The sequence below is a fragment of the Cydia splendana genome, chromosome 12 (assembly GCF_910591565.1).
Source record: "Cydia splendana chromosome 12, ilCydSple1.2, whole genome shotgun sequence".
Classification (NCBI taxonomy): Eukaryota; Metazoa; Arthropoda; class Insecta; order Lepidoptera; family Tortricidae; genus Cydia; species Cydia splendana.
Window position 1 is genome coordinate 11,116,486 of NC_085971.1, and position 26,927 is coordinate 11,143,412.

General features: G+C 38.4%; 3 protein-coding genes across 3 annotated transcripts; 1 reads left to right on the plus strand and 2 right to left on the minus strand.

The window, feature by feature from the left end:
• Window positions 1–4,585: 4,585 nt before the first annotated feature.
• On the minus strand, window positions 4,586–11,549 carry LOC134795548 (type 2 phosphatidylinositol 4,5-bisphosphate 4-phosphatase). The gene is made up of 4 exons (XM_063767440.1): window positions 11,375–11,549; window positions 10,969–11,144; window positions 6,547–6,756; window positions 4,586–5,569 (listed from the first exon to the last, which is right to left on the minus strand). The coding sequence occupies exons 1-4, from the start codon at window positions 11,415–11,417 to the stop codon at window positions 5,285–5,287; spliced, it is 714 nt and encodes a 237-aa protein (XP_063623510.1). The 5' UTR covers window positions 11,418–11,549; the 3' UTR covers window positions 4,586–5,284.
• Window positions 11,550–11,843: 294 nt separating this feature from the next.
• Window positions 11,844–22,427, plus strand: LOC134795474 (U3 small nucleolar RNA-associated protein 4 homolog). Its single transcript, XM_063767323.1, has 11 exons — window positions 11,844–12,007; window positions 12,088–12,467; window positions 12,675–12,862; window positions 13,329–13,516; window positions 13,860–14,015; window positions 14,476–14,803; window positions 15,286–15,472; window positions 16,329–16,552; window positions 20,175–20,357; window positions 20,524–20,610; window positions 22,243–22,427. Exons 1-11 carry the CDS (start codon window positions 11,907–11,909, stop codon window positions 22,363–22,365), a joined length of 2,145 nt encoding a protein of 714 aa, XP_063623393.1. The 5' UTR covers window positions 11,844–11,906; the 3' UTR covers window positions 22,366–22,427.
• Window positions 22,428–23,281: 854 nt separating this feature from the next.
• LOC134795473 (uncharacterized) lies at window positions 23,282–26,554 on the minus strand. Its single transcript, XM_063767322.1, has 5 exons — window positions 26,407–26,554; window positions 25,310–25,416; window positions 24,567–24,683; window positions 23,886–24,024; window positions 23,282–23,421 (listed from the first exon to the last, which is right to left on the minus strand). The coding sequence occupies exons 1-5, from the start codon at window positions 26,475–26,477 to the stop codon at window positions 23,295–23,297; spliced, it is 561 nt and encodes a 186-aa protein (XP_063623392.1). The 5' UTR covers window positions 26,478–26,554; the 3' UTR covers window positions 23,282–23,294.
• Between the last annotated feature and the right edge of the window lie 373 nt (window positions 26,555–26,927).

The following is a 26,927-nucleotide window of genomic DNA, read 5'->3' on the forward strand; positions in this document are numbered from 1 at the left end:
AAAAGGAACAGTTACTTCATAGTTCATAAATAGGTATGTATCAAGGTATACTTTGTCTACTCATATGAAAATCATATCCAAACCCTCAATATTTATACGGGCCTAACTCAAACAACTAATCATAACAGAATTTAATGGTAGCTTTTTTTTTATGTATATTGAAAGACAATCATGAATATGTTAATGATTTTTCTACTTTTATTTTAAGTAGTTACGTTTTCATTTATTTTATTTTGTATTTTAATCTATGTCTACCTACAAACGAAACTGGATTTTTAAATAACAAAAGTATAACAGATAGTAAGGGAACCATTTTTTTTACGAAAGGTTTTTTCAATACAGCTTTATACCGATTTTCCGTGTATAATTTTATCTATCTAATTCTAAAAAGTATATCGAAACAAGGTAATCAAAATGTACCTTCCTACCAATAATACCTATATTTAAATACAAATTATTTAATTTACATTCTTCGTTTTCTTCTGCGCTCCCAAGAAAAGAAAATCCCAAATGATTTACATCAATACCATTTATTTGGCTTATAATTATAACTACAAATACATGTATAGCCCTAGCGTTTTATGAAAATATTAATAATTCTAATATATGTAAGTAATTTAAGTTCAGTAACCGATATAACCGGCAACACTCCAAGAGTGAATTCTGTTTTATCACAAAAAGACTAGACAATGGCATGGGAACTCCGTCGTATAGTATTTACATTGTTATTAAAAAGTGAAATTGATTTATTGTACGAGGAGAAAATAATTACTTGGCTCACGTTTTTACATAGTAAGGAAAGGACTGTAAGAGATATACGAAATAAAATAAGTATTCTTAGATAACAACTATAATCTTGAGTATTTTCCGAGTATCCCTTACCAAAATTATCTACACCCAAATTTTGGGTAGCGAAGTAACGTAGGTACTAGTTATTAAGTATTTTACCTCAAGCCAAATAAACTTTTGTCATTTCAAAGTCAAGTAAAATACAGGTCATCGATAAATGTGTACCTATTTACCGATGACTCAACTGTAGGGTCTAAATTTGCCAGCAAAAAGAACTTGAATATTTAAATTTAGAATTTAATTTCAATACTCTTTGCTGACCAGGGGCCTATTGCATAACAAACTACAACTAATATTACAAGCGGAACTCCTTATTTAATAAGTGAAATTAGAAAAGGAGTTCCGCTTGTAATATTAGTTGTAGTTTGTTATGCAATAGGCCCCCGATGTCCCGTTGTGAGAATTATTGAATGGGAAATCGTTTACTGAACTTAATTTGTATATATGTTCCTACAAATAATATCAAATGTTGAATACAAGCAACATGTAATATTTATGTATGTTTAAATAAATTGTACAGAATGTTAAATATAGACGTTATATAAACTAATTATTAGTCAAATTCAATAATTATAAAAACAGCTAGCCTTTCTATATTAGTACTCGTTTTTCGAGTGGGTGGTTATCAAAAAGTTTTACGAATTATTACTTTACTAGTCATTAGTTATTATCTGTGTTGCTATGATCTATACCTAAATAGCACAGGGAAATATGGTGTTAGCAATATTGCTCAAGTGATTCACATATTTTTGCGCACCTGCTAACTAGTTACAGATATAAAACCAATATCATATCATAGCCCATCCAACGGTGAAAATTTACCGGTACGGGCCAATAACATACCTATTATCTATATCGCAAAAAGGCAAGGAAAATCTCCAAACAGATGATTAATTTGGAGATATCGGCCAGAGCATACTGTCGTTTTTACAGTAAGTGTTGTAGAAAGACTTAGGTGATCAGCTTTACTAGCAGAGGCATTAACCCTTTGAATGTTACGCCTATCATGCGCGGCGCGCCATCTTGAACCGTGTAGGAGCGCACGAAGGTTGATATTGGGCTGTACAGTTGATAGTAGGTAAAGTTATTTAGCTTTTAGTTCCACCACTACGAAACCGTACAAAGCCAATAGTGGCTACCAGTCTTTATTTAAATGGCGTGTGAATCTAACTTGTCTCTCCATTAAAAACGGGCCCTGCCGTGACCGTCGTTACATTAATAAATGAACAATTTGGTAAGTATGAATACTTATTGCACACGTTAAAAGCTAAAAACTATTAATCAATAACTAATTTGAGAAGCGAACTAACTTCACTTCGCACTAACTATGGTAAACACATTAAGCTAAACACCGGAAAGATATGAATATTTATAACAAATATTTTATTAAGCTATACCAAAGATTGATTCTACCAGATGTGTCAAGTCTAAGACGAATTCGTGCTTCGAATTCGACAGCTACTGTAGATGGCGCCGTACGCCTCCGTACAATACCTAATTAATCATTATTATGTGGTAACTTTGCTTTTCAAAATTTGCCGTTAAACAATTCTGTTACACAATACAAATGGCGCCGTACAACGACATATGTTATGCTGTCAAACTCGGAGCTACGATTTTGCCTTAACTTTACACATCTTATACAAAAGCAATAAATCATTGGTTATACTAATATTATATACTACGTTGGTGCCATATTTGGAACATTAGGCAGCGGAGTTCTAACAAATTACTCCATTTCGCTATAGACCGGGAGATAGTGACACATTTTACTGGGTCATTTGTACCAGTATGGCGGTTCGTCAGGGGTCTAAGCATGTAATGAAGGAAAGAAAAATTATGGTCATAGCGCTGGTACCGGCGGCCCAATCGCGTGGGCGTTAGTCGAACGTGTCGGATAAAATACGAGTGTCGAACGATTTGTTCCACAAAAATCCTCGTATTTTCCGATAGTCCATAAAAAAGAAGTAGGCGGTAGCGTAATGCCATACTTCTCCGGTGTGACTTACAGCCCGCCATACTGAGGCGAACACATTAATTAAAAAAAAACAATTCAACCATTTGTGCCAAGCTAATTTTTGCACAGGTGATCATCGTCGAGCAGCCATTCATGGACATCACCATGCCATACTCTTCGGACGGTTCCAAATGGCCGCCATACCGCCGCAAGGGAGTTAATTTTTTTTTTGTTAAACGATTTGTACCAGTATTGCATTTAAATTTTTGGAAAGTATTTGATAAAATGTGACCGTTATTATAATTGCCATACTTATAGTAGGGGGATAAAGTGCTGCCATACTTGAAAAACTTATTTAATCGACACGTTTCAAAAATACGACTATGTATACGTAAAATATTTTTTTACAGCATGGCATCATCATATTCTGTTTGTTTGGATACAATTGTACCTAAAAAAATATATATCAGATTATAACTACGGGGCGGACGACTGTGAGACTTAAGCCAAGACTTAAAACAAAAAACAATTTTTTGACGATTTGTACCAGTATGGCATTTGGATTTTTGGAAATTATATGATGCAATGTGACCATTATTATATTTGCCATACTTCTAATAGGGGGAAAAAGGGGCACCATACTTGAAATAAAAAAAAAATATTGTACACATTTGCCACCTCCTACAGGTATGGCATTATGAGATTTCCATTTATGATCACACAGAAAGTCTTGAAAAAAAATTACAAGATGGTACAAATCGTTTAGCAATAAAAAAAAAATTAACTCCTTTGCGGCGGTATGGCGGCCATTTGGAACCATCCGAAAAGTATGGCATGGTGATGTCCATGAATGGCTGCTCGACGATGATCACCTGTGCAAAAATTAGCTTGGCACAAATGATTGAATTGTTTTTTTTTAATTAATGTGTTCGCCTCAGTATGGCGGGCTGTAAGTCACACCGGAGAAGTATGGCATTACGCTACCGTCTACTTCTTTTTTATGGACTATCGAATAATACGAGGATTTTTGTGGAACAAATCGTTCGACACTCGTATTTTATCCGACACGTTCGACTAACGCCCACGCGATTGGGCCGCCGGTACCAGCGCTATGACCATCATTTTTATTTCGTTCTTTACGTACTTAGACCCCTGACGAACCGCCATACTGGTACAAATGACCCAGTAAAATGTGTCACTATCTCCCGGTCTACTAGGTGTTATAAGTTTCGATAAGCTAATACATTGCAATCTGATTTGTGAGTATTCTACTCGAATCTATCAGCAACATAGACAGCATGTACTAAGAAAAACTACCATAAGGCGTGGAGAGACAAGGCCGCCAGATAAAACATGTAATCCATTGCATATATTTGAGGCGAATATTATACTTGATACGTGAATTAATCACAAATATTACAACACCTTACAATACAGTATTATAGTCTGACACATTAGTCGCATACGCCATAGCCTGCAAACGAAAAAATATCCTTTTTCGGTTTTGAATAGTCCGGTCATGTGTGATGTGATATCACTACAAAACGGGAGTAATGTAGCTATAGTTAACTTCCTTGTATATTTTAAATACCTCGCCTTTTTATAAGCGACATGATGAGGGCTAGGCTATAATTGTAGATTTTTAGTGCTTCTAATTTGTCCTTTTTTTATGTAGACAAACGCTAATTAGTATTTACCTACGTACGCCAATTAAAGCTAGTCTAGTCTGGTTACAGAGAAAATCATTTCTATGTCTCCAATGAAATAAAAACAAGCTGATTCAGTCTATAAGTTACATATATACAAATGTTACACTCAAATATTACAATTATAACATTTTATTTCGATATTATACACATTAGACTAGCTGTGATCTCAGAATTTCAAGCTGAGTTATGAAATGCACATGCCTGATTTAAAAATGGTATTTGGAGCTTTATGTGTATGGACTGTATTTAGTTTTACACCGAAACTCAAAATAAAAATTCATCACTAACGTAAAGAATGGCATTGTTTATGTTACAATACAATTTATAACAGACCTATATAATAAACTGTGCAGGCACCATTAAATAGATGAGACACTTCGATCAACACAAAGATTATATAGTTTACATACTTACAGTTAGATATATGCGTTATTTATATAACTATGTATCAAAATCAAGATATTACTATTAATTTACACAACAACCCTGCCTACAACTAAATTTCCGTCATCATAAAAATGTCAACCAATATTTTAAATAGGTAATCTCAACGTATTTATCAGAAACCAATTTTCCTCATGCTTTAATAGAGACTGCCTTAATAAATCTGCCTCGAAAGCGAACGGTACAAATGGCATTTTAGATAACGAATAATTTGAAGACTCGAAACTCATTATTACAACGTAAGAATGCTATATGGAATTAACAAATTCTTATAAAAGATTCCTAGTCATAGGTTATCACAAATTGATCACGCTCAGTGCGAGTTCTACATGGGGCCCTCGATGGTGCTGACTTTCATGGCGAAGTAGTACACGGCTCGACTGAACAGGAGGAAGGCTAGAAGGAAAGCGCCGACGTAGGCTACATATATCCCGGTGCCATGGCTTTTGGCAGCGGCGAGTGTGCCGAGCGTGACGCCGAGCGCGATGGCGAGCACGATGAGCGCGAGCACGGCGAAGATGCAGCCGCGCAGGCGCGCCATGCGTGGGCCCACTGACGACACCTTACGGCAGTGCGGACATCGCACCGGCGCGTTCTTCAGCAACTGGTACTGAAAACGGATAGCAGGCTGAGTAAGTTGGGTTGGTAGGTATGGGTCGCAGATAACAATTAGATTTCAAACCCTAACCTAAAATGTTACACATAATGTTTCTTTTTTATTAAAACATGTAGGTAGGTAGAGCTCGCATTTTATTAAATGGTTCCTATAATGAAAAATGGTATTTGTCCGTTTCATACATTTTGAGAAGAAAAATTGAAAAAAGTTTTAGGGTTAAATGGTTTTGGAGGTTCCAAGAGGTACTAGGGGCTTGAAATTTTGTATGAAATATTTTTTCCTCACAGGGCATCATCAGATGATGCTTCTGGTGATAGTTTCGAACTCGAAGTTTTGGGGGCAATTTTTGAAAGGCTATTTATTCTGACACCTTTTGGTTTCGACCTCAGACAATCTGCAACATTCTCATTTACCCTCCCGCCAGAGCAAACCAAAATAAACCGCTACATTTTAAACAAGTTCCAAGTCTTGTATGCATATAAAATAATAATAAGAAAGTACATAAACATATTTTTGCATCATTCTATATTGAACACCAGTTATAACGTAAACGCTATAAGTTGATATAATAACGACCGCCGTAGCGTGACTGATGAGAGCATGAGAGATTATCTTTTATGGCTCTGAGTCACACTCTGAAATAACATACGTACCTACCTATTCGTAGATATCGATTATTTGCCTACTATTTAAGTGCTCTGAATTTTCACTTTTTATTTTATATTTCTACTAAGAGCACCTGCTCCAATTTATAAGTTATAATTTCTGGATTTGTGATTTTGTTAAATCACCTGGTTTAACAAAATTACAAATCCAGTAAATCCACTACCACCCAAAATAAATTACAGGGTTCCGTAGCTTTCAATCAGGGTTATCTACCTTTCAGTTAAAGTTTGTAGGCAGGCCTGCCTAACCGCCGAGCTTTGTAAACTATCAAGAATGTATCCTGTGTAGATCACACGAGTCATTACCAAGAATGTGTCCTGGCAGTGCGCACACACGACGCGGCACATGCCCGGCAGCGTGGGCACGGGCGGCGTGACGGGCGAGGGCGCCAGGTTGATGATGCGCTTGCAGTCGGCGCGCGGGCACGCGATGCGCTGCGATGACGACTTGCATATCAGCAAGCAGTTGCACGGGCATCGCACGTACTTTTTGCCTGGTGGCGCGTTCCTTATAGGCTGCAAGGGTAAAACGTTGGCTATAGATATTTGAGTTACGATATTGAGGAATCAGCAGGTAACGCATTTCATACAGTTGATGTAAAGAAAATAAGTTTAGGGTAAAAAAAAAAACGCTTTTTGGGAAAGTACTCGAAAAATGTTATCAAATATATTCTGTTACACATCATGTGTCACAGTCACGTACCTATCTGTTACTACATGAAATAAAATAGCTTACGGTTAATGAAAAAGTGCATACCTATTACATAATCCGTTTTAAATACTTACAAGGAAGTGTCCCACTTTTTAAGTACGGTACGGCTTACACTAACCGATTGAAACGGAAAGGCCAGACAGATTATTTATTTAGTTGCGATGTGGGTCAATATCCGGACGTTTGACCGCGCGGATTAAATATCGTGCAACTGTCCACGAATACTGTCCTTGCGGCGACAAGTGGCGACTACTCGATATTTGCTTCAGTTTAGGTGCACTTACGGTCATATACCTACATAGCTATGTAGTCCATTGAATTAAAATGGTGTAGTACCTATAACAATGTTTATGACAGCGAATGTAGTCCAATTTTAATTAGTTCATATGAAAACTCGACTGCTGTATAATTTTACTATATTCCAGGCAGCAAACGAAATATTGGCCGTAAAAACTCCCGAAATGAAATTGTTTGTGTCCATTGTCCAATTACTTAATTAAATCGGCTTGACGAGTATTTGGCACTGTCTCATTGGTTAAGCACTTAAAAAATTGCAAGTCTAGTTGTATGTAAATTTACCTTCCTGTTTTTGGGAAAACGCTTGTCTACACAACATTTCTTGCTCGCTAGGTACACACTTTGTGGTTTACTAGTTTACTCTTACTTAGGTCAGATTACACATTTTTTGATAAAGTGAATATTTTAGGAAATAATCGCTTCGAAAGAAACAAAATGTGAGGATTTTTTTTATTCATGTCAACCCTGTGGCGTGGGAGGTCGTTGGATAGGTCTTTCAAAATGATTAGGGGTTTTAGAAGAACATTTTTTGATAAAGTTAATATTTTCGGAAATAATCGCTTTGAAAGAAACAAAATGTGTGTGACAATTTTTTCATCGTTTCAACCTTATAGTGTGGGGTGTCGTTGGATAGGCCTTTCAAAATAAATAGGGGTCTTTAAACAACATTTTTTGATAAAGAGAATCATTTCCGAAATAATCGTTTAGAAAGAAAAAAAAAGGTTTTTCCTTCTAACTTTTGAACCATTGGTCCAAAAAATATGAAAAAAATCATGAAAATAGTGCTTACAAAACTCATTCAAATAAAATTAAAACAAACTTGATCAGTTAAGCCGTTTATGAGTTATCGCTAAAAGTCTTCCCTTCTTATTTTATTTAAAAGCCTGGTAACCCTTATTTGTATTTGCAATAAAATTACCATCATTTTGATGTATAATTCAAGCGTAAGACAGATGAGTGCAATTATCGATATAAAATCACCTCTTTAAACACGGCAACCACATAATAGTGACCGGAAAAAGATAGGCAACCTAGTTGATTTATGTTGTACAAGTTGTATACTTTCCATTGAAACTTATTTCGTTCGTCAGACAAATCGGTGAAATTTGACGACAAAAATGTTTACAAAAATTTATTAAAAATAGCCTTGACCATATTTCTTTAGGCAACCCTATTTATTTATGTTCTGGAACATATTTTCTTTCATAAAATATAAGTTTCATCCGTCAGACGTATTGGTGAAGGTGGACCATATATGCGGGATCTCCTACTAATACGCTTCTCAAATTCTTGTCTAGCTTAAATAGAAACATTACATTAAAATATTACTCATTTTTATTCAATGCGCGTATCACTGTTGACTGAACTTTGAGTAAGTCACTGCCAAGTAAGTATTAAAAGTGTTTGTCAGTAATGGACAACTAATATTGGTTGAAGAATAGCTGACATATGCTTGTCACATAGTTGTAAAGTTAGTCTCATGTTTATAATAACAACTTATTATCATATCTCCTCAGGCCATGGACGATAGTTTAGGTTTAGGTTTAAGATGTTTATTTCTCAAAAGATTACAAGAATAATCACTTCCTGAGAAATACATGTTTACACTAACATAAAACTAAGGAGAGGGTAATTACTAATTAATAATTATACAAAAATTTTACAAAGCCAATTCTAAACAACTAAGTATACAACTATCTAAAACTATTGTATTACTTGTTAAAAACAAAGCGGGTAGAAGAAGGTAGTTACAGTTACTAGGCAGCTTTATTGTCAGAACAAAGACTTAATGTAGGAATGAACTGAATAAAATCCACCTTATTTTAAATAGTTATTGGAACAAATATATTTTGAAAACTCTTAAAAATTTTAAGCATCAAATTTCTTTCCAATGCTTAGGAAAAACCAACCCGACTTATCTTTTTGACACCCATTATACGGATTTTAGATGCCTGGTTAACCACACTGCTGTTAATTGATATACTTTTTTCCCTAAAATCCCATAGTTAGAAAATTATAGGACTATACTATGTGATTCTTTGTACCAACGCCCACACTGTTAACTGTACATTGGTGGACCTTATGCCTTTTGTAATAAGGTCCACTAATGTACAGTTAGGAGTGTTGCTGTTTGTACTGAAGTGGATTGTCACAATGTTTGCCTTCTAATATTGCTGGATACTTCTATACAGTTAACACCACAAACCAACACTTGAATTAGGGATAATGGCTTAAGTATATGAAGTTTCCAGATTAAAAAATAAATAAGCAAAAAGTTACCTTTATATAGCATAATCATGCTTTGTGTTTGCTTTACCTTTTTAGTTAATAACTATAATTACCTATTAAAATAATTTGCTTATCAGCTCAAATCAAAACTGATTGTGTTCCAAACTAAAACTTGGTATTTGTAGATAATTACAATGTACCCAATAATTGGTACAAGTATTGCAATTTGTGGTTAATGACCTCAAACATTAATGGCACTATGCATAAACTGATAGTCTTATTATTAATACAAAAATGTAAGGTTGGATGGAAATCTGTCTGAATGCTTGTTATTTCTTCATACAAAAAGTGGATGAATAGCCCGCTGGGCACAGATGGGAATAGCTGCTTCCAATTTGTCCCTGCCTCATGTACAGCGGGGATTGCATGGGGCGGTGGTTTTATGGGGCGGCGGTTACATGGGGCGGGGGAACACACAGCTGAATATAATATTTGAATCAAATTTGCTGAATGACACTTGTAACTTGGATTAACAACCAAGAAATTTTACTCAAAAATTATTGCCAGATAATGATGGTGTGGAACTTTGTATGGGAGTGTGATTTAAAACTTACATAAAGATATTAAGAGAAAAATTTGTATTATTTTACTTTTTAGTAGTAGCATGAAAAATTTATCAATATTCAAACTTTTATGGATTAGTATAGCATGCTCATAAATGTTTATAAATATGAAGTCACATCTCAGAGAATAACCTATTGGACAATATGAGCTAAAATATGTTTTTAAAACATCATTATTTGATGAATTAGGTAAACAAATATACACTTCAGCTGTTGGTGTAATCTATAAATAAATAATAAATAAATATTATAGGACATTTTTACACAAATTGACTAAGCCCCACGGTAAGCTCAAGAAGGCTTGTGTTGTGGGTACTCAGACAACAATATAATTATATAATATATAAATACTTAAATACATAGAAAACAACCATGACTCAGGAACAAATATCTGTATCATCATACAAATAAATGCTCTTACCAGGATTCGAACCCGGGACCATCGGCTTCATAGGCAGGGTCACTACCCACTAGGCCAGACCGGTTGTCAAATCTATGATGTAACATAATACGAAGAGAACACTGGTTCAAAAGTAGGGTGAATGTAGGACACAGACAGTATTGTTTACTTACTGTTTAACAAGATTAAGATAATGAAGACTTACACCACATCGCAGGTTTAAAAAGATAAACAATTTGTCTTTTTGGAGTTGACGCCTATACAAATTGGAGACAGATACTTGTATCCATTTGCATCTTGAGGAATAGTGAATATGAATGGCGATGACAAAAGTGTCCAATAAGCATTGAGTTCTTGGACAAATTAGTCACCATCTGCCAGGTTAGGCTACAGGTTCTGCCAAGCATTACTCAGTGTCTTTTCAGAAGTATTAAGGTAAATGAGTAGTGTTATTAGTGCAGTCGTACCGTGGCTTCGTTGCACGCGACGCATTTCACGACGTGTTGCTCCCTCTTCCCGGATATATCGATTAACGCCTGGCACACGCGGCACGTCACCAAGGGCATTCCCGCTTGCTGGTAAGGCGGAGGGAGCTCGTCGGGACCGATCGGCGATATCGTGCTCACCACATTTACCTCCTCCTCTGTCAAGCAAGCATACTTACGTCAAGAAAAACAAATACGTAACCACATACTACCGGCTCTTCCAATAACAGGAATAATCATTACACAATCTTCACAGTTCACTTGATAATTTACTCGATGTTAACGACCCAAAATAAACCGATTGCATTGTTTAGCAACAAAAAAAAATACAAATGGTTTTTAGTTGAATCATCAGCTGTCAAAACAATAAAATCATTTATCCGCTTACCATCCCCTAATAGGGGTTGATTTTCACTTTGGCCGTCACCCATTTTATAAACTGCAAATTTAACAACACTGATTAGACTTTGATAACACGGCTATTTCTATTTTTTTGAAGAAACACCTGCGACTTTAACAATGGAGAAATCAATTTTTTATTGAAGGCTCGGGCTGCCATAGGCAATAAATAACATTACAAAACTTGTCAAGACCGGTTTTATTTTCTATGGCAACATTAAGGCGTTTACAAGGCGTGTTACACATCTTAAATTGTGAACGTGGAAACGTTTTTGTATATCTTTTTTAAAGCTAATATTGAGGGTGAACAAATTCTTAATTATTAAATTTAGCTAAAATATAAAAAATCTGTTTAATATTTTTTTACAAAATACCCTTTGCGACAAATAAGCTTTACAAATGCTAACCTCGGCTGTCACTGTCAATGTCTTTAATGTGTCATAATATGCTCATTTCATTGTGAAAGCATGTGAATCTATGTGTGTTGCGGTTATAAACAATTAATTTAGCCTAATATTATAATGGCCAGCCAAGTGCATAGGATACGATATTATAAACCTAAGCCTGAACCAATAAGTTGTGTTTCTTTTAATAAGACCAAGAAACTACTTGCTCTTGCTAGGTAAGTTTTTCTTTTAAACAATCACTGCCATCCGCGTGTTTTTGCGAATGTTATTTATTAATTGACTTTAAACATTTCAGAGTTGATGCATCTATTGAGATATGGGATTTAAAGTTTACGCCTTATTTGGTTAAGTTTATTCCTGGTGTTGAAAATGGATCAATTGAAGCATTGTGTTGGGTGGAGAACCGGCTGTTATCAACCGGCTTGGTTGGCTCGCTAGTTGAGTGGGATTTGGAGAAACTAGTGGTTAAGAACTCAGTACTACTCACGGGTTATGCGGCATGGTGCCTCGATCAGAACCCTGCCAATACTATGGTAGCGGTGGGAACAGAACAAGGGTATATCAATTTATTCAATGTAGAATGTGGTGATATTGTTTATGCCAAGCTATTTGATAAGCAAGAGGGGAGGATTATGTGCTGTAAATTTGATAAAAATGGAAATTTTCTCATAACAGGTAATGTACAACTTCCTCCAATATCTTATTTATTTTAGTAGTCTAGAGTTATTTGCTACATCATTAATGAAACCCACTGTCTTAACTACTACTTTCCCTTCATAAAACATAGAATTCAAAATATCAATATTTTTAAGTAGGTATAGTTTGCATGACTTGATATTATTTTATGGTGATGATGTGTTGTAACATGTTGTGATTTTTTAGGTTCTCTTAATTCCATTAGAGTATGGAACACGGACACCGGTCACGCAATCACCAAACTGTCTGTAAGTGGCTCAAAGAGAATGAAGGATGTCATTATCTGGTCCCTAGCCGTTTTATCTGACAACATCATAGTGTCTGGTGACAGTCTGGGCAGACTTACCTTCTGGGATAGTGCACTTGGTGATCAGGTACTTAGAACATGTGTTTAGTTAACAACATCTGAGGCCCTACCGCAAATAACTAAAGTCGAAATTTCTTTATTCCCCTCTCTATTGCACGAATATGGAAGAGCAATAGAAAGGCAGATAACACAGTTTCGATTTTCGTTTTTCGCAGTAGGCCCTTTGTAACCTTCCTATAAATGGAATAAAATACAGCAGAATCATTTTATTCAGTTCAAATTACCAGTACAGAAAAAAAAATCAATGTTGACTTGTCAATATGTATTAAATAAAATGTGGCTTTCCAGCAAAGAAGGGTCCTTTTGCTTCAACTGCAACAAGGATGTTTCTATCAGAATTTCTGTTGAAATTTCAGATGGAAACATCCTTATTGCACTTGAAGCATTATGACCCTTCTGTGTTAAAAAACCACATATTGTTATTGTGTACAGAATGCCACTGGTTTAGTATAATCTATTTACTACATTTTCAGATTGAATCATACAAAACACACAAAGCTGATATACTGGCGATTGCAGTGAGTGAAAATGAGGAACAGATTTATTGCAGTGGAGTAGATCCCATGATCATGACGTATCAGAAGGTTGAGAAGAGTTGCGGTGGAGAAGCCCTGCAGTGGATGAAAAATGTTGTGCGCCACATACACATGCATGATGTTAGGTATAAGATAAAAATTCTAATATTCTATAGTAATCTGGATACTTGGAAAAGATAGTCCCATCCAGAAAAGGGGTTGTCCAGAAATCATGTGATCATATTTGGCCTATTTTTGACCCCTCCCCGTTGGTGATATTTGGTGATTTTAACGCAGCCACGTCGAAAAACGTCTCATAGCTCCAAATTTTTGAGTAATATGGTTGTTATTGGCTTTCCCGCTTAGAAAAAAAATTACACGTGATATGTTCTCTGACCCTCCCCTCCCCCATCGTGATCATTCGTGATATTTTTCTTTTCCTCCAAACTTTTCTACACTTAATTGTTTATACTTTGATTTTGGTTTCAGGGCTTTAGTAATGAATGAAGACACTTTGATTTCGGTTGGTAATGATGGGTACCTGTCTTTATCAAGGTTTCCTCCAAAATGGGTTAAGAGAGTACCTCCCATGATACCAGGGCCACGGTCGTCACTTGCAGTTCAGAAAAAACTATTACTCCTAAGGTATAAGAAAATTTGACACAGATATACTAGTGAAACAATCCTCTTCCTACCTCTTTTTAGGGTTCCGTACTCAAAGGGTAAAAGCGGGACCCTATTACTAAGACTCCTCTGTCCGTTTGTCCGTCCGTCTGTCTGTCACCAGGCTGTAACTCATGAACCGTGATAGCTAGACAGTTGAAATTTTCACAGATGATGTATTTCTGTTGCCGCTATAACAACAAATACTAAAAACAAAATAAAATAGATATTTTAGTGGGGTTCCCATACAACAAACTTCTTTTGCCGTTTTTTGCGTAATGGTACGGAACCCTTCGTGCGCGAGTCCGACTCGCACTTGGCCGGTTTTTTTTAATTTATTGCAATGCATATAAAATGAGATTACATGGTATATAGTACAGGTATTCACTCAGATTTTCAGTTTACCTAAGTATTTTAATAGCTTTGCCATTACATTTTTCAGGTATAGCAAACACTTAGAAGTCTGGAGATTAGGTTCTCCCGCACTCAACGAACAAGGCCAAGTGGTATTCTCAAATAACAATGAACAACAAACTGTGGTGACTAACGGTGAAACCAAGCTGGAAGTAGATTCCACCGAGGCAATCAATAAAGCGATCCAGTTAGAAAACAGCAACCGGAGGGCTTTGCGAATTGGGCAGAGCCCAGTCAAGCTAGTAGCTATTCAGGCTAAGAAGAAGAAAACTATAAGATGCTGTGAAATATCCCCGTCAGGCGAGATTATAGTTTATGGCACGGACAGTGACATAAGGATGTTAAAATTGGAAACTGTAGGTATCTTTTAAGTGTAGCACTAACATTTACTTACACCATATTTACATAAATGCATGTTTTCTTTTTCATTAATGTAATGAAGCTTAATAAAATTAAAGTAGAAATATGTAAAGTAATAATTTACCTGATTTAATAGTATGTGATTTTTCAAGCCAATAGTAACCACTTTTTTCTAAATAAATACGTTTTTCGGGTACGGGCTTGTTGAAATAAGCACGATTTTTGCTTGGCTAACTAGGCACCGTATTTGTCCCTGCCCTGCGTACATTTTCTTAAAAAAGATATCTTTCTCTTATTCTTCTTAGAAAAATAGTAGGTACTTTACACATAAATTATCCGTGTTGCGTAATAAAATTAGGTAAGGTCGGCAGCAACGATAAAAGTCCTTTCACGTTTGTGTGACCCTATTATTTTACTAAAAATAACATATTTAATGTAGTAAGTAGTACTGTAATATTTACAATTGGTCTCTCAACAGGACGACGATGAGTCAAGCACGTCTCTAACCAAAATGGTTATCACCGGCGTGACACTACCCTGCAACCGCATTGTGTTCGCGGAGGACTCCCGCAGCATGGTGGTGCACAGCGAGGGCGCGCTACAGGTGCTGCAGGTGGACCCCGGCGCGGGCGCCACGGTCATACAGACCCTTAGGACTAACAAACGTGAGTTGGCCGATCCATTCTGGTGATAAATGGATATCACCAGTATGCCACTACTTTGTAACCCCATTGTGTTCGCGGAGGACTCCCGCAGCATGGTGGTGAATAGCGAGGGCGCGCTGCAGGTGCTGCAGGTGGACCCCGGCGCGGGCTCCACGGTCATACAGACCCTCAAGACTAACAAACGTGAGTCGGTCGATCCATTCTGGTGATAAATGGATATCACCAGTATGCCACTACTTTGTAACCCCATTGTGTTCGCGGAGGACTCTCGAAGCATGGTGGTGCACAACGAGGGCGCGCTGCAGGTGCTGCAGGTGGACCCCGGTGCGGGCGCCACGGTCATACAGACCCTCAGGACTAACAAACGTGAGTGAGCTCTCTAACATATATATTCAAAAACCGGTCAAGTGCGAGTCGGACTCGCGCACGAAGGGTTCTGTACCATTACGCAAAAAACGGCAAATAAATCACGTTTGTTGTATGGGAGCCCCACTTAAATATTTATGATATTCTGTTTTTAGAATTTTGTTGTTATAGCGGCAACAGATATTACATCATCTGTGAAAATTTAAACTGCCTACCTATCACGGTTCATGAGATACAGTCTGGTGACAGTGGTGACAGACAGAGAGATGGACAGACGGACAGCGGAGTCTTAGTAATAGGGTCCCGTAAACCTAAAAACGGAAACAAGAATGAAATCAGTGCCACCTTCTGAGTAAAACCTATCTAATCAATCTATCATCATCATCACTCTAAATACGTCCCATTACTGAGCACATGCCTCTTATGGTGCAAGAAATGTTCTTTGTGTTATCATCATTTTTGTACTGACAAAACCTCTTTCACCTTACAGATCTGAAAACGGGTTCCATCTTACATCTGCTAAAATCCAAGAAGACACCTTCAAAGAGAGTATACTTGGTCGCCGCGGACACAGAGGGCGCCATAGCTATTTGGAGTCACACAGGACAGAAGTGGGCGCATTACGCTACGCTGCCGACGTATAACTGTGTTCCGTCCGCTATAGCCTTCGATACGGATAAGGAGAGCTTGGTCATCACTTATGTGGATCAAAAGGTACAGTTTTACCCCCTTATTCATAAAACTTTACGGGCCTGATTTAGTTAAATTATGTTTTATCCCTTTCTTACAAATATATGTTACTGTAAAAGCCCGAAGTACGGCAAAACCTAGGATTTACCGGTAAAACCTAGGTTTTACCGATGCCGATCGGTAAAAGCCCGAATTGTTAAATCTTACTAGTTTACTTCGGGCTTTTACCAACACCGATATGGTAAATCCTAGGTCTTACCACGGCGACCGGTAAAGTTTGAATCATGCACTGATTCTCAACCCCTCCCGCTCAAACCCCCGTACACCGCACCGCATGCGCCGTTAAGTGGGTTAGGTTAGGTTTGAACTGCGATCCTCACAGAACCGAACAAAAGTGGGTTAAGTTAGGTTAGAACTGCGACACTTACAGAAACGAAATGCTACTAGAAAGGTGGGTGGTTTTTACCTCCTTTTCTACATAGTGCACCATCTACCATAATCTTTCATCGGGCCCCATAGAAGTCGGTTTTTTTTTTCTTAAAAATTATCATCTAATAATCTCAAAAATCAGTGCATGATTCAAACTTTACCGGTCGCCGTGGTAGGACCTAGGATTTACCATAACGGTGTTGGTAAAAGCCCGAAGTAAACTAGTAAGATTTAACATTTCGGGCTTTTACCTATCGGCATCGGTAAAAACTAGGATTTACCGGTAAAACCTAGGTTTTGCCGTACTTCGGGCTTTTACAGTAACATATATAAGTCAAATGACAGATAAAGACAAACGATTATTAGCTAATTGAGGTTTGTAGGGCGTTTATGAATAAGGGGGTTAAACGTTATTATAGGGTAGGGTGGAGCGAAATCCAAAATTCTTGAATGTAGCAATGGAACCCCTCTAAAAGGTTGTCTATTTTTTTATTATTTAAGGGAAAAAAAATAAAAAAAATATTGGTATATACTTTTAGCCCTCTACTATTCGATTATATATAGCAATATATGTATATTTTTAATAAATTTAATTTACTTATGCTTATTTTTTTATAACAAGTTTTATTCATTAAATAACATATTTTTCTTACAGATATACTCGATTCCTATTCTTATTTTTGTTTATAGCGTATATTTTTATGACACGGTAAAACCACGTAAATAGGGGTTTTATGGAAAATGCACTTTAACCCGGATATTGTGCACAAATTGGAGTTTGCAACCCATAACAGAATCGTGAAAACTATTTTGAACATGATAAGATAATAAAAAGAACACTAATATAAGTATATATATATGCCTAACATACGTGTGAACATGACCCAAAAAGGGCGTAAGCGACGCCGAAGGGCGAAATTTGACGCTTATTTAAACATATAAGTAACCCTTTTTTTGCAGTAAAATGATACTTTTCGTAATCAATAACATCGTTACTTTGACACAAGACTGTCTAAAAAAATAACTCATATAATTTTTTTACACTGTAGCATTTTCCTTGTTTTGCATGAAATTGCTGTATAATATGAAAAATTGAAATTATATTATTTCATAAATATTGAAAAATGCACTAAAATTTTGGTAATAACTTATTATACGCTTATTAAGTATTACATAATTTCAATAAAATGTACACAAATTAGTGAAATAGTATATTTTAATGATTGATGAAAATTTACCTTTATTAATTTCTTTAGCGGCTGAGTAGAGGGCTAAAAGTAGTGTTGATTTTGAAACTTGATATAATTACTATAATCTACATGACAAATTGCAACTTTTGGTACCGGTTCCACATCGATAATCAAATTTTTATTTTTTTCCATACAACGACGCTCCACCCTATTATAGGGCTAATTAACTAGGACACAGACCTGTCTGGAGTCGTACAGGACAAAAGTGGGGGCATTACGCTACGCTGCCGACATATAACTGCGTGCCAGGACAAGGAAAGCTTATATGCCGCAAAACTAAGTGGCGAGTCAGGTCATAATGCTATTACGTCAACTCGGTCTCAGTGTCGCCCTGCATAAAACGGATGTCTTACTCTTTCATGGTCCACGCAGAGGGCCGCCCCGTGGTGCAAAAATTGAAATCGATGGCGAAACCATGCTGGTTAAGGCCCAAATGCGCTACCTTGGCCTGGTACTGGACGGACGGTGGAGCTTTGGGGCACATTTTACTGCTCTCGCACCGAGGCTGGTGGCTGCTGCTGCCGCGTTAGGGCGATTGCTGCCCAACATTGGAGGGCCGGACAACCGATGCCGGCAGTTGTATTCTGGGGTACTGCGCAGCATGGCCATGTATGGAGCCCCTTTGTGGGTTGACGCACTCACCACGCAGAATAAAGTCCTCTTAAGAAGACCTCAGAGGGCTATTGCGATGAGGGCAGTGCGGGCTTACCGCACAGTTTCGTGGGCGGCAGTGACGACATTAGCGGCGGATCCCCCATGGGAGCTTCAAGCACGAGTCCTAGCTGAAGTATATCGCTTCAAAACCCAACGGATGACGGATGGCGAAGTCCCTTGCTGGCAGGAGTTAGAGCGTGTACGTGCCCTGGCACAGGATCACATGCTTCTCCAATGGGACGAAGACCTAGGGGCATCGCCTTACGGCCGGGCAACAATAGAAGCCATTCGTCCTCACTTGGACCATTGGGTAAAGCGGCGCCACGGGGCTCTTACCTTCAGGTTAGTGCAGGTCCTCTCTGGCCATGGGTGCTTCGGAGCGTACCTGCACCGGATTGGACGAGAGGAGTCTCCAGCGTGTTACGAGTGCGGCGCACAAGTAGATTCAGTGCGCCACGTGCTTGAAGAATGCCCCGCCTGGGAACTCAGCCGAGCCGTATTACGCCAAGAAGTGGGAGCTGACCTGTCACTGCTAAGCGTTGTATGGGCGATGCTTGACAGCGAGAGGAGCTGGAGAGCTGTAGCCTCTTTCTGCGAGGACATAATTTCGCAGAAGGAGGCTTCGGAACGGGAGCGAGAAAACGATCCGGAAGCGCACCCGCTCCGTCGACGCAGGCCAGGAGGTCGGCGCAGACGTTATGCGCATCTGCTACCTCCGCCCTAGTAGACCCATGTGGGGATTGGGGAATCACCCACTATGGTAGTATCATTGAACGGGGGGGCACTAAACTACTTAATGCCCCATGGAGCCTGCAGCCCGGTTGCGGGCTGCCCGCTGGAGCGTCGCAGTTGAATGCTCACCGCGATCCTGCGCCGCTCCGTTATATGCGGAGGTGGCACTCGTTGGGTTTTTAGACGGTAGTAGGTCCTCGCCCTTTAGTCCGTCATACCCGTCTTGCTCCCCTCGAGACGGGATGCGTAAAAGCATTTTCCCAACGTAAAAAAAAAAAAAAAAAAAAAAAAAGGTCATAATGCTATCTCCTTTACCCTTGTTCGGATTAATCAAGAGTGAAAGAGATGGCATTATAACCTGACTTGTAGTTATCACTTATGTTGACCAAAAGTTTCTCAAAGTTTTAACAGATCGAAGGCATGGACTACTACTAATTAAAAGATGAAATATGTATATTTGGATTTTCGCGATTTGGTATATTTCGCTCCAAGTTGTAAGATGCATCTCGACTCTAGTCATTTTATGTGATTCGTATATTAAAATGTATAATCTGATGTATTGAATTATCTTGTAATTACAGTTAATGGAGTACAAACTCGCCGCGAAGAAATTCGAAGAGTGGCCGCGCTACGGGCTGCCTGCGACGTGGTACGAGCGGGAATCCGCCATCCAGAGTATAACGGCGCATCCCACAAGGAACGCGCTCGTATTCCAAGACGAGACCTCGCTCTGGGTGATGGACAGACCGTCGAAAGACGCTAAGGTAGAGTAGCTAATTATAGTTGGAACTTTCTCGTTCGTTGGAAAACACGTTGCAATAAAGTAACAGTGAATGTTTGTAATTTTGGTCAGTTAGGTAAGTTAGGTAGGAGGTTAGGATGTCAAATTTTCCTTGTCAAATATTTTAATTCAAAACTCAATTTTTTCAGATATATAACCTCGATGGGCCTGAAGTGAAAAAAGATCGCAAAGAGAAGAAAGTACAGAAGGCGGCGCTAAAAGTTATTCCAATCAAGGTACCTATATTTATATCAAGACATTATAACAATATAGTATCTGGGGACCGAGCTTTGCACGGAAAACATATAAAAACTCAAAAATGCGCGTTTTCCCAGAGATAAGACCTAGCTAGATCGATTTTCGGCCCCGAAAACCCTCATATACCAAATTTCATCGAAATTGTTAGAGACGTTTCCGAGATCTCCGAAATATATATATAAATAAATAAGAATTGCTCGTTTAAAGGTATAAGATTAGTATCATATCACAAAACCGGGCAAGTGCGAGTCGGACTCGCGCACGAAGGGTTCCGTACCATAATGCAAAAAAAAAAAAGAAGCAAAAAAAAAACGGTCACCCATCCAAATACTGACCACTCCCGACGTTGCTTAACTTTGGTCAAAAATCACATTTGTTGTATGGGAGCCCCATTTAAATCTTTATTTTATTCTGTTTTTAGTATTTGTTGTTATAGCGGCAACAGAAATACATCATCTGTGAAAATTTCAACTGTCTAGCTATCACGGTTCGTGAGATACAGCCTGGTGACAGACGGACGGACGGACGGACGGACGGACGGACGGACGGACGGACGGACGGACAGCGAAGTCTTAGTAATAGGGTCCCGTTTTACCCTTTGGGTACGGAACCCTAAAAAAGGGGTTATAAGTACGAAGAATGTTTTGATATTTGCCACTTTTTTATATTACCTTAATAGGTAGCCAACAAGAGCACAGTCCGCTTTATGATAACTGTAGCCTATGGACCCTTGCTACAGATGTATCACAGAGACGTTGCTATAACCTCTTGCCTATAAACTTATGCATTCCTTTCCTATTTCGAAGAATCCAGAGAACTAAATAGAGTAGTCTATTGAGTCAATTCTACATTCATTTTCGACGTACAATCCCCTGGGCTTTCGCAAAAAAAAACTTAAATAATGGGTGGAAATTATCACGTCACCTTTCGTTTCATCTGTCATCCGTTACATTTTTATTACAAGCTTTTATTTACTTTCACCTGACCGTTGTCTGTCTGTCTGTCTGTCTGTAATCAAATCTTGCAAGTTAAATTTGATCCACTTCCCGGTTTCCGATTGAGCTGAAATTTTGCATGCATGTATAAATCGGATGACAATGCAATATTATGGTACCATCGAGCTGATCTGATGATGGAGACAGGAGGCGGCCATAGGAACTCTGTGATGAAACAACGCAACTTAATTGTGTTAGGGGTTTTTAGAATTGTCTCGATGAGTATTAGTTGCCTGTCGTAATAAAAGTACAGTCGGCGATAAAAGCTTGTACCAAAAATGAAATTTTTGCCATAAACTTATTTTTTGATTGGAGTTTGTAGATACGTATACGATTATCATCTTGGCTACGGCTCCAATTTACACCTGAAACGTTCTTACCTTTTAGTGGCAAACTATTTTTTTATCAAGCAGAAACGTCTGCGAGCAATATTACATTTTTTTTATATAAAATGAAAAATAAAAAAAAATGTACACCTCCGGCAAGACTCGATCTTGCGACCATTGAAACACCGGTCCAATCGCTTCTGCAAACTGAGCTACGACTCAAGAAGCCTGTATCCCATCTTTCAGTGGCCATCAAAGTGTCCGAATAAAAATACGGTTTCTGTTCTAGTACCTGGCCGGTTTCCACTGGCTGGCCGAGTCAGAAGCGGTGGCGATAGAGGTACTACCAGAGAGCATCGTTGCGCAGCTGCCGGCCACTGCCGTTAAGACGAGGAACTTCAACGTCGGCTGAGTTGCTTCATGTTAGTACACACTTTCTTTATGGACAAATCGAAATAAAAATCAGATATCGAATGTATTTTTTGTATTACTATAGGTACCTACATTGACATTTGGTCCCTATTTTACTATTTAACTCCAATTACAGAGACCATGCGCTTTGGAGCTTCTGCCATATGGGGTCATCCATTAATTACATCACACGTTTAGGGGGAGGGAGGGGGTCAAGAAAATGTGACATGTTGTGACAAGGGGGAGGGGGGAGTCATAAACTTTGTGACGTCACTTTAACTTCATCAGTAACCGAAAATGTATTTAAATTATTTTATACGCTACTTATCATTTAAATAACAAGGTTTTGAAACGATAATCGTTTTTATTCGTTTAATTTTTTTTTATTATTTTTGGGTTATAAAATTACTAATATTTCTTTTGTCAAAAATATTTCGATAAAATATTAAATAAATATTTGCCGATTTCGTTGCAGAAATGTGACGTCACACCAGGGGGGAGGGGTTTGCCAAATGTGACCAAGTGTGACAAGGAGGGGGGAGGGGTAAAAAAACCTAGAAATTCCTGTGACGTAATTAATGGATGACCCCTATTGAGGTCGTAAATCGAAAACTTAAACTTGACATTGACACTTCACATTAATAAATAAAGGGCTTCTGTTGTCCTCTACAGCTCAAGCACACTCCCTATCTTAGTAGAAAATTACTTCTGCCTGTGATTTGTATGTGTCTTTGATTTTCTACAATATAACAAACAGAATAATGAAGATATGTAAAATTCTTGGTGCAACGCGCGTTTGTTCCTAAACATTTAAAGGAGTACGAGTGGCTGTAGATGCTATTTTCTCGCGCAAGAAAAGAACGCGATGTAGAAAACCCGTGCAAAAGTAGGTACGGTCTGTACCTACTTTTGCACGGTTTTACAGGGGTCCTACAGTTTGGCTAAACGGTCGGCGAGCGGATCCACGGCGACAGTTTGCGGGCGCGCCCACATCTCGTCCGTCACCTCGCAGCGCGCCGCGGGCAGCTTGTACGATATCGGGTCCCCTACGTCGATCCTGCAACATCATATCACGCTTTACTATATGCACAACTAGACTATGGTTCTCATGCACGATTAGGAATAAACCACATTCGGGTTAGGAACTTTACATAGGTACTTACAGGTATTGATAGTGAAGGCACGACTGGGACTGGTACGATTACGTAAAGACGTACAGCTTTTTTTAAAGCAGTAGGTATACTAGAAACATTCAACTTTCTCGCTGCATATCCAGTATGCTGTGTTGCAGAAGCAGTACTTGCGGGCCCCGCATACTCAATCGAGCTTAATTTAAACCGAGGGTCCCCGTCATAAAAAGCCATAAGCCCCACGCCAGTATACTCTGTCAATGGACATCGCATGGCGACCCTGCCAGACTCGTCATTGTATTATATTACCTATATTGCCTAATCGTTTTTGTTGGCATATATCATGCGTCACGTAAGCCTGCCAATCGAAGCAGTAGCCAGTATACTGTACCCCAGGAATATGATGGTCTGCTTGTACGGGTCGTAGATCTGTCCGGGCGGCAGCGGCGGCCGCGTGGGGTAGTCGCGCGCCGTGCGCACCAGCCGCCCGTAGCGCTCCAGCGGGCACACAGCGCGCCGGCCCACCATCCCTGCCGGCAAGTACAACTTAGTAGATAACTAGATAGACTAGTTTAGCAGTAGACTAATTTCATTCTACTAAATTAGGAAAGAAGGATGGCCGTTGACTATGCTACCTGAACTAGCTAGGTAGACTGACGTCACATTTTTATAGTAATTTTACGTTTAGGGTGGGATCGCCACACTCTGGCACAGCAGTCTGCAGAGCTAGATTGGTCCAACTCTACTAGGTGTAGCGATTTAATTTGACTTTACATAGGTTTAAAGAAATTTTATTACTCATAAGAATATTACAATTCACTTACATGAGTTAACATACTTATACTAAGAATTAATTATCTTGACGAGTACATTTTTATTTGTTATATAATATTAAGTGCAAATTTATTGAGTTCTTGCATAATAAATATATATGTAGGTAGGTATACATTTTTTATTTATTGTGCCCGCAGCGACTTACACAAGTAAGTAAGTAAAGTACATCGAATGGATTCCCGCTTGGTAATCCTCCATTATGTTTACTCAACGATATAAATGGTTTGGAGGTGTTCACCTGAGGAAGTTGGAGGCAAAGGGGCCGGTGACGGATCCACTTGCACAGGGTACTGTTGCGGCTCTGCCTGGCAGTTCATCGATCGGACTACCGCGCGATATTCCTCCATTGACATGCCTAAATACGGATAAATGGGTCATGGGCCGATTTTTATTTTGTTTTCGAAAAAAAATCTACAATATAATAATAAGTCAAAGTATAGTCCGACAAGATATCGTAGAAAATTATTGAGGGCGCCACTTCCTACGTAACTCACATTTTTGACGTAAAATGCTTAAACATGGCAACAATTTAGTATGGAATTTATTTAATTTCTACTATTTTATATCGTACTATATGTGTAACCTGACATCCAAATAAGACCTACGCTGTGATTAAATTAATTCCGTATAAAATATTTCCATTCAGAATATTCTAAAGATTAGCCATAAGGACATAAATGGCGCGATCCACAAAGACAAGCCTCGCTCCTAATCATAATACAAAATAAGCAGTTAACAATTGCAGAAATCGATAGATTATATATTCTTAGTAGGTATTGTAACCATTGTAGGTACCTACCCAGGGGCGTATTTTGAAATTTGGCGCCCCGGGCCAATACATTTCGCCGCCCCAGAAGTCAAGGAAGAAAAACAAAATGCAATTCGCTAGGGGCGCCATATGGCCCATACGCCGCCCCTAGCGGATTGGCGCCCCGGGCCATGGCCCGGATGGCCCTATGGTAAATACGCCCCTGTACCTACCCAATTTCAGCGCTTCTTCCTCCTGTATTTCCCGTAGCTGGGTGTAGAACGACCATTTCTGCTTCCACTGTCGCGCCGCGTGTCTCTCCTTACGCGTTAGAGATGAACTATAAACAGTTTTTTTTTAATTAGCCATAGCGTGCTTAGCGATCGTATTACGTAAATAGATTTTGGTCGTTATCGTTAACAGTCACATTGTCAGATAATACGGTGTAACAGTTTATTGCTTACATGTTTAGTGGATATTAGATCTAGTAGACCAAGAAAAGAAATGGTCTTAAAATTACCAAAAAATGCTTGTTTGATGCGATAAAATTTCATATCATAACCCAGAAGACGTAAACATGGCAAAAAAGAAATCGATTCAGATAATTAGATAAAGAGCATTCAAATCAACCTTATTATCTACTCTTCATTTAATAGTCAATCGATCCAGCGATTCGATAAGATTATCAAAGTTACATAATTTGGGCCATGTGCAGTCAAGTGTAAAACTATGGGTGCATATAACTCTCAAAATTATGTCCCATAGTTTTTAATTCGCTGATATAATGGAATATATTTTTGAGTAGGTATGATGTGTACAATCATATTTTTTACACTTCACTGTACTAACCACGATTGATAAAGCATGAGTCGGATTGTTACTGTTGTGAGTATTGTGGAATATTGGACGGATTTGTTACGGTTGCTTTTTGTGTACTTTGGCCGAAACCAGCGTAATGGTCATTGAATAAATATTTATTGACCAAACTGGTCTTGAGTTATTTTAACCTCGGAAAGAATGTCAAAGTTATATGGACACAGCAAGGAATAAACTTATTATTTGTTTGACCAATGTGACACAGTGTAACCTTGTTTACACTAAGTATATTTTAAGCTTAGTCACATTGTTTTTGTCTACTTGTGACATCGCAAATATTGGGAATTTTCCCCCAGGCTGGTTGTAGTAGGTACCTACTCGTAAAGTAACTGATAGTGTTTTTTCGATTTCACGCAAGATGCTATACAATCAATGCTTTAATTCAAGAAGAAAGCTTCCTGACTAAACATTTAACAAAACAATGAAATGTAGTACATTTAGTTACAAGACTTACAGGATTCCCTGTGCCTTCACTGGATCTATAGAAGGCTCGCGGCGGCCGGGCGCAGGTGCAGAATTCTCCATTTATTTGCCGCTAAACTTTTACACTAACATTTATCTCCACTAGACGCTGAACCGTTTACAAAGGGAATCAGAGGGCCTACCGCGAAAAGTCTAAATCCAAATTTCAATATCTACCTCTCTTTCACGCTTTTCAGCGATAGAGAGGCCGATAACGAAATTTCGTTTTTCATTTTTCACAGTAGACCCTCTGTTGCTTAGTGCTTGCAATCGATCAAGCGGTAGGTAGTTTAACAGGAAGTGTGTTGTAAGTTAGGGCATTTTAACTAAAGTTTAGCTAGCCACACACACATAATCTGTGAATATTTCAACTGCCTAGCTATCACGGTTCATGAGTTACTGCCTGGTGACAGATAGACAGACGGACGGACAGCGGAGTTTTAATAATAGGGTCCCCTTTTTACCCTTTGGGTACGGAACCCTAAAAAACCTACTCATAATACTTATCACCCG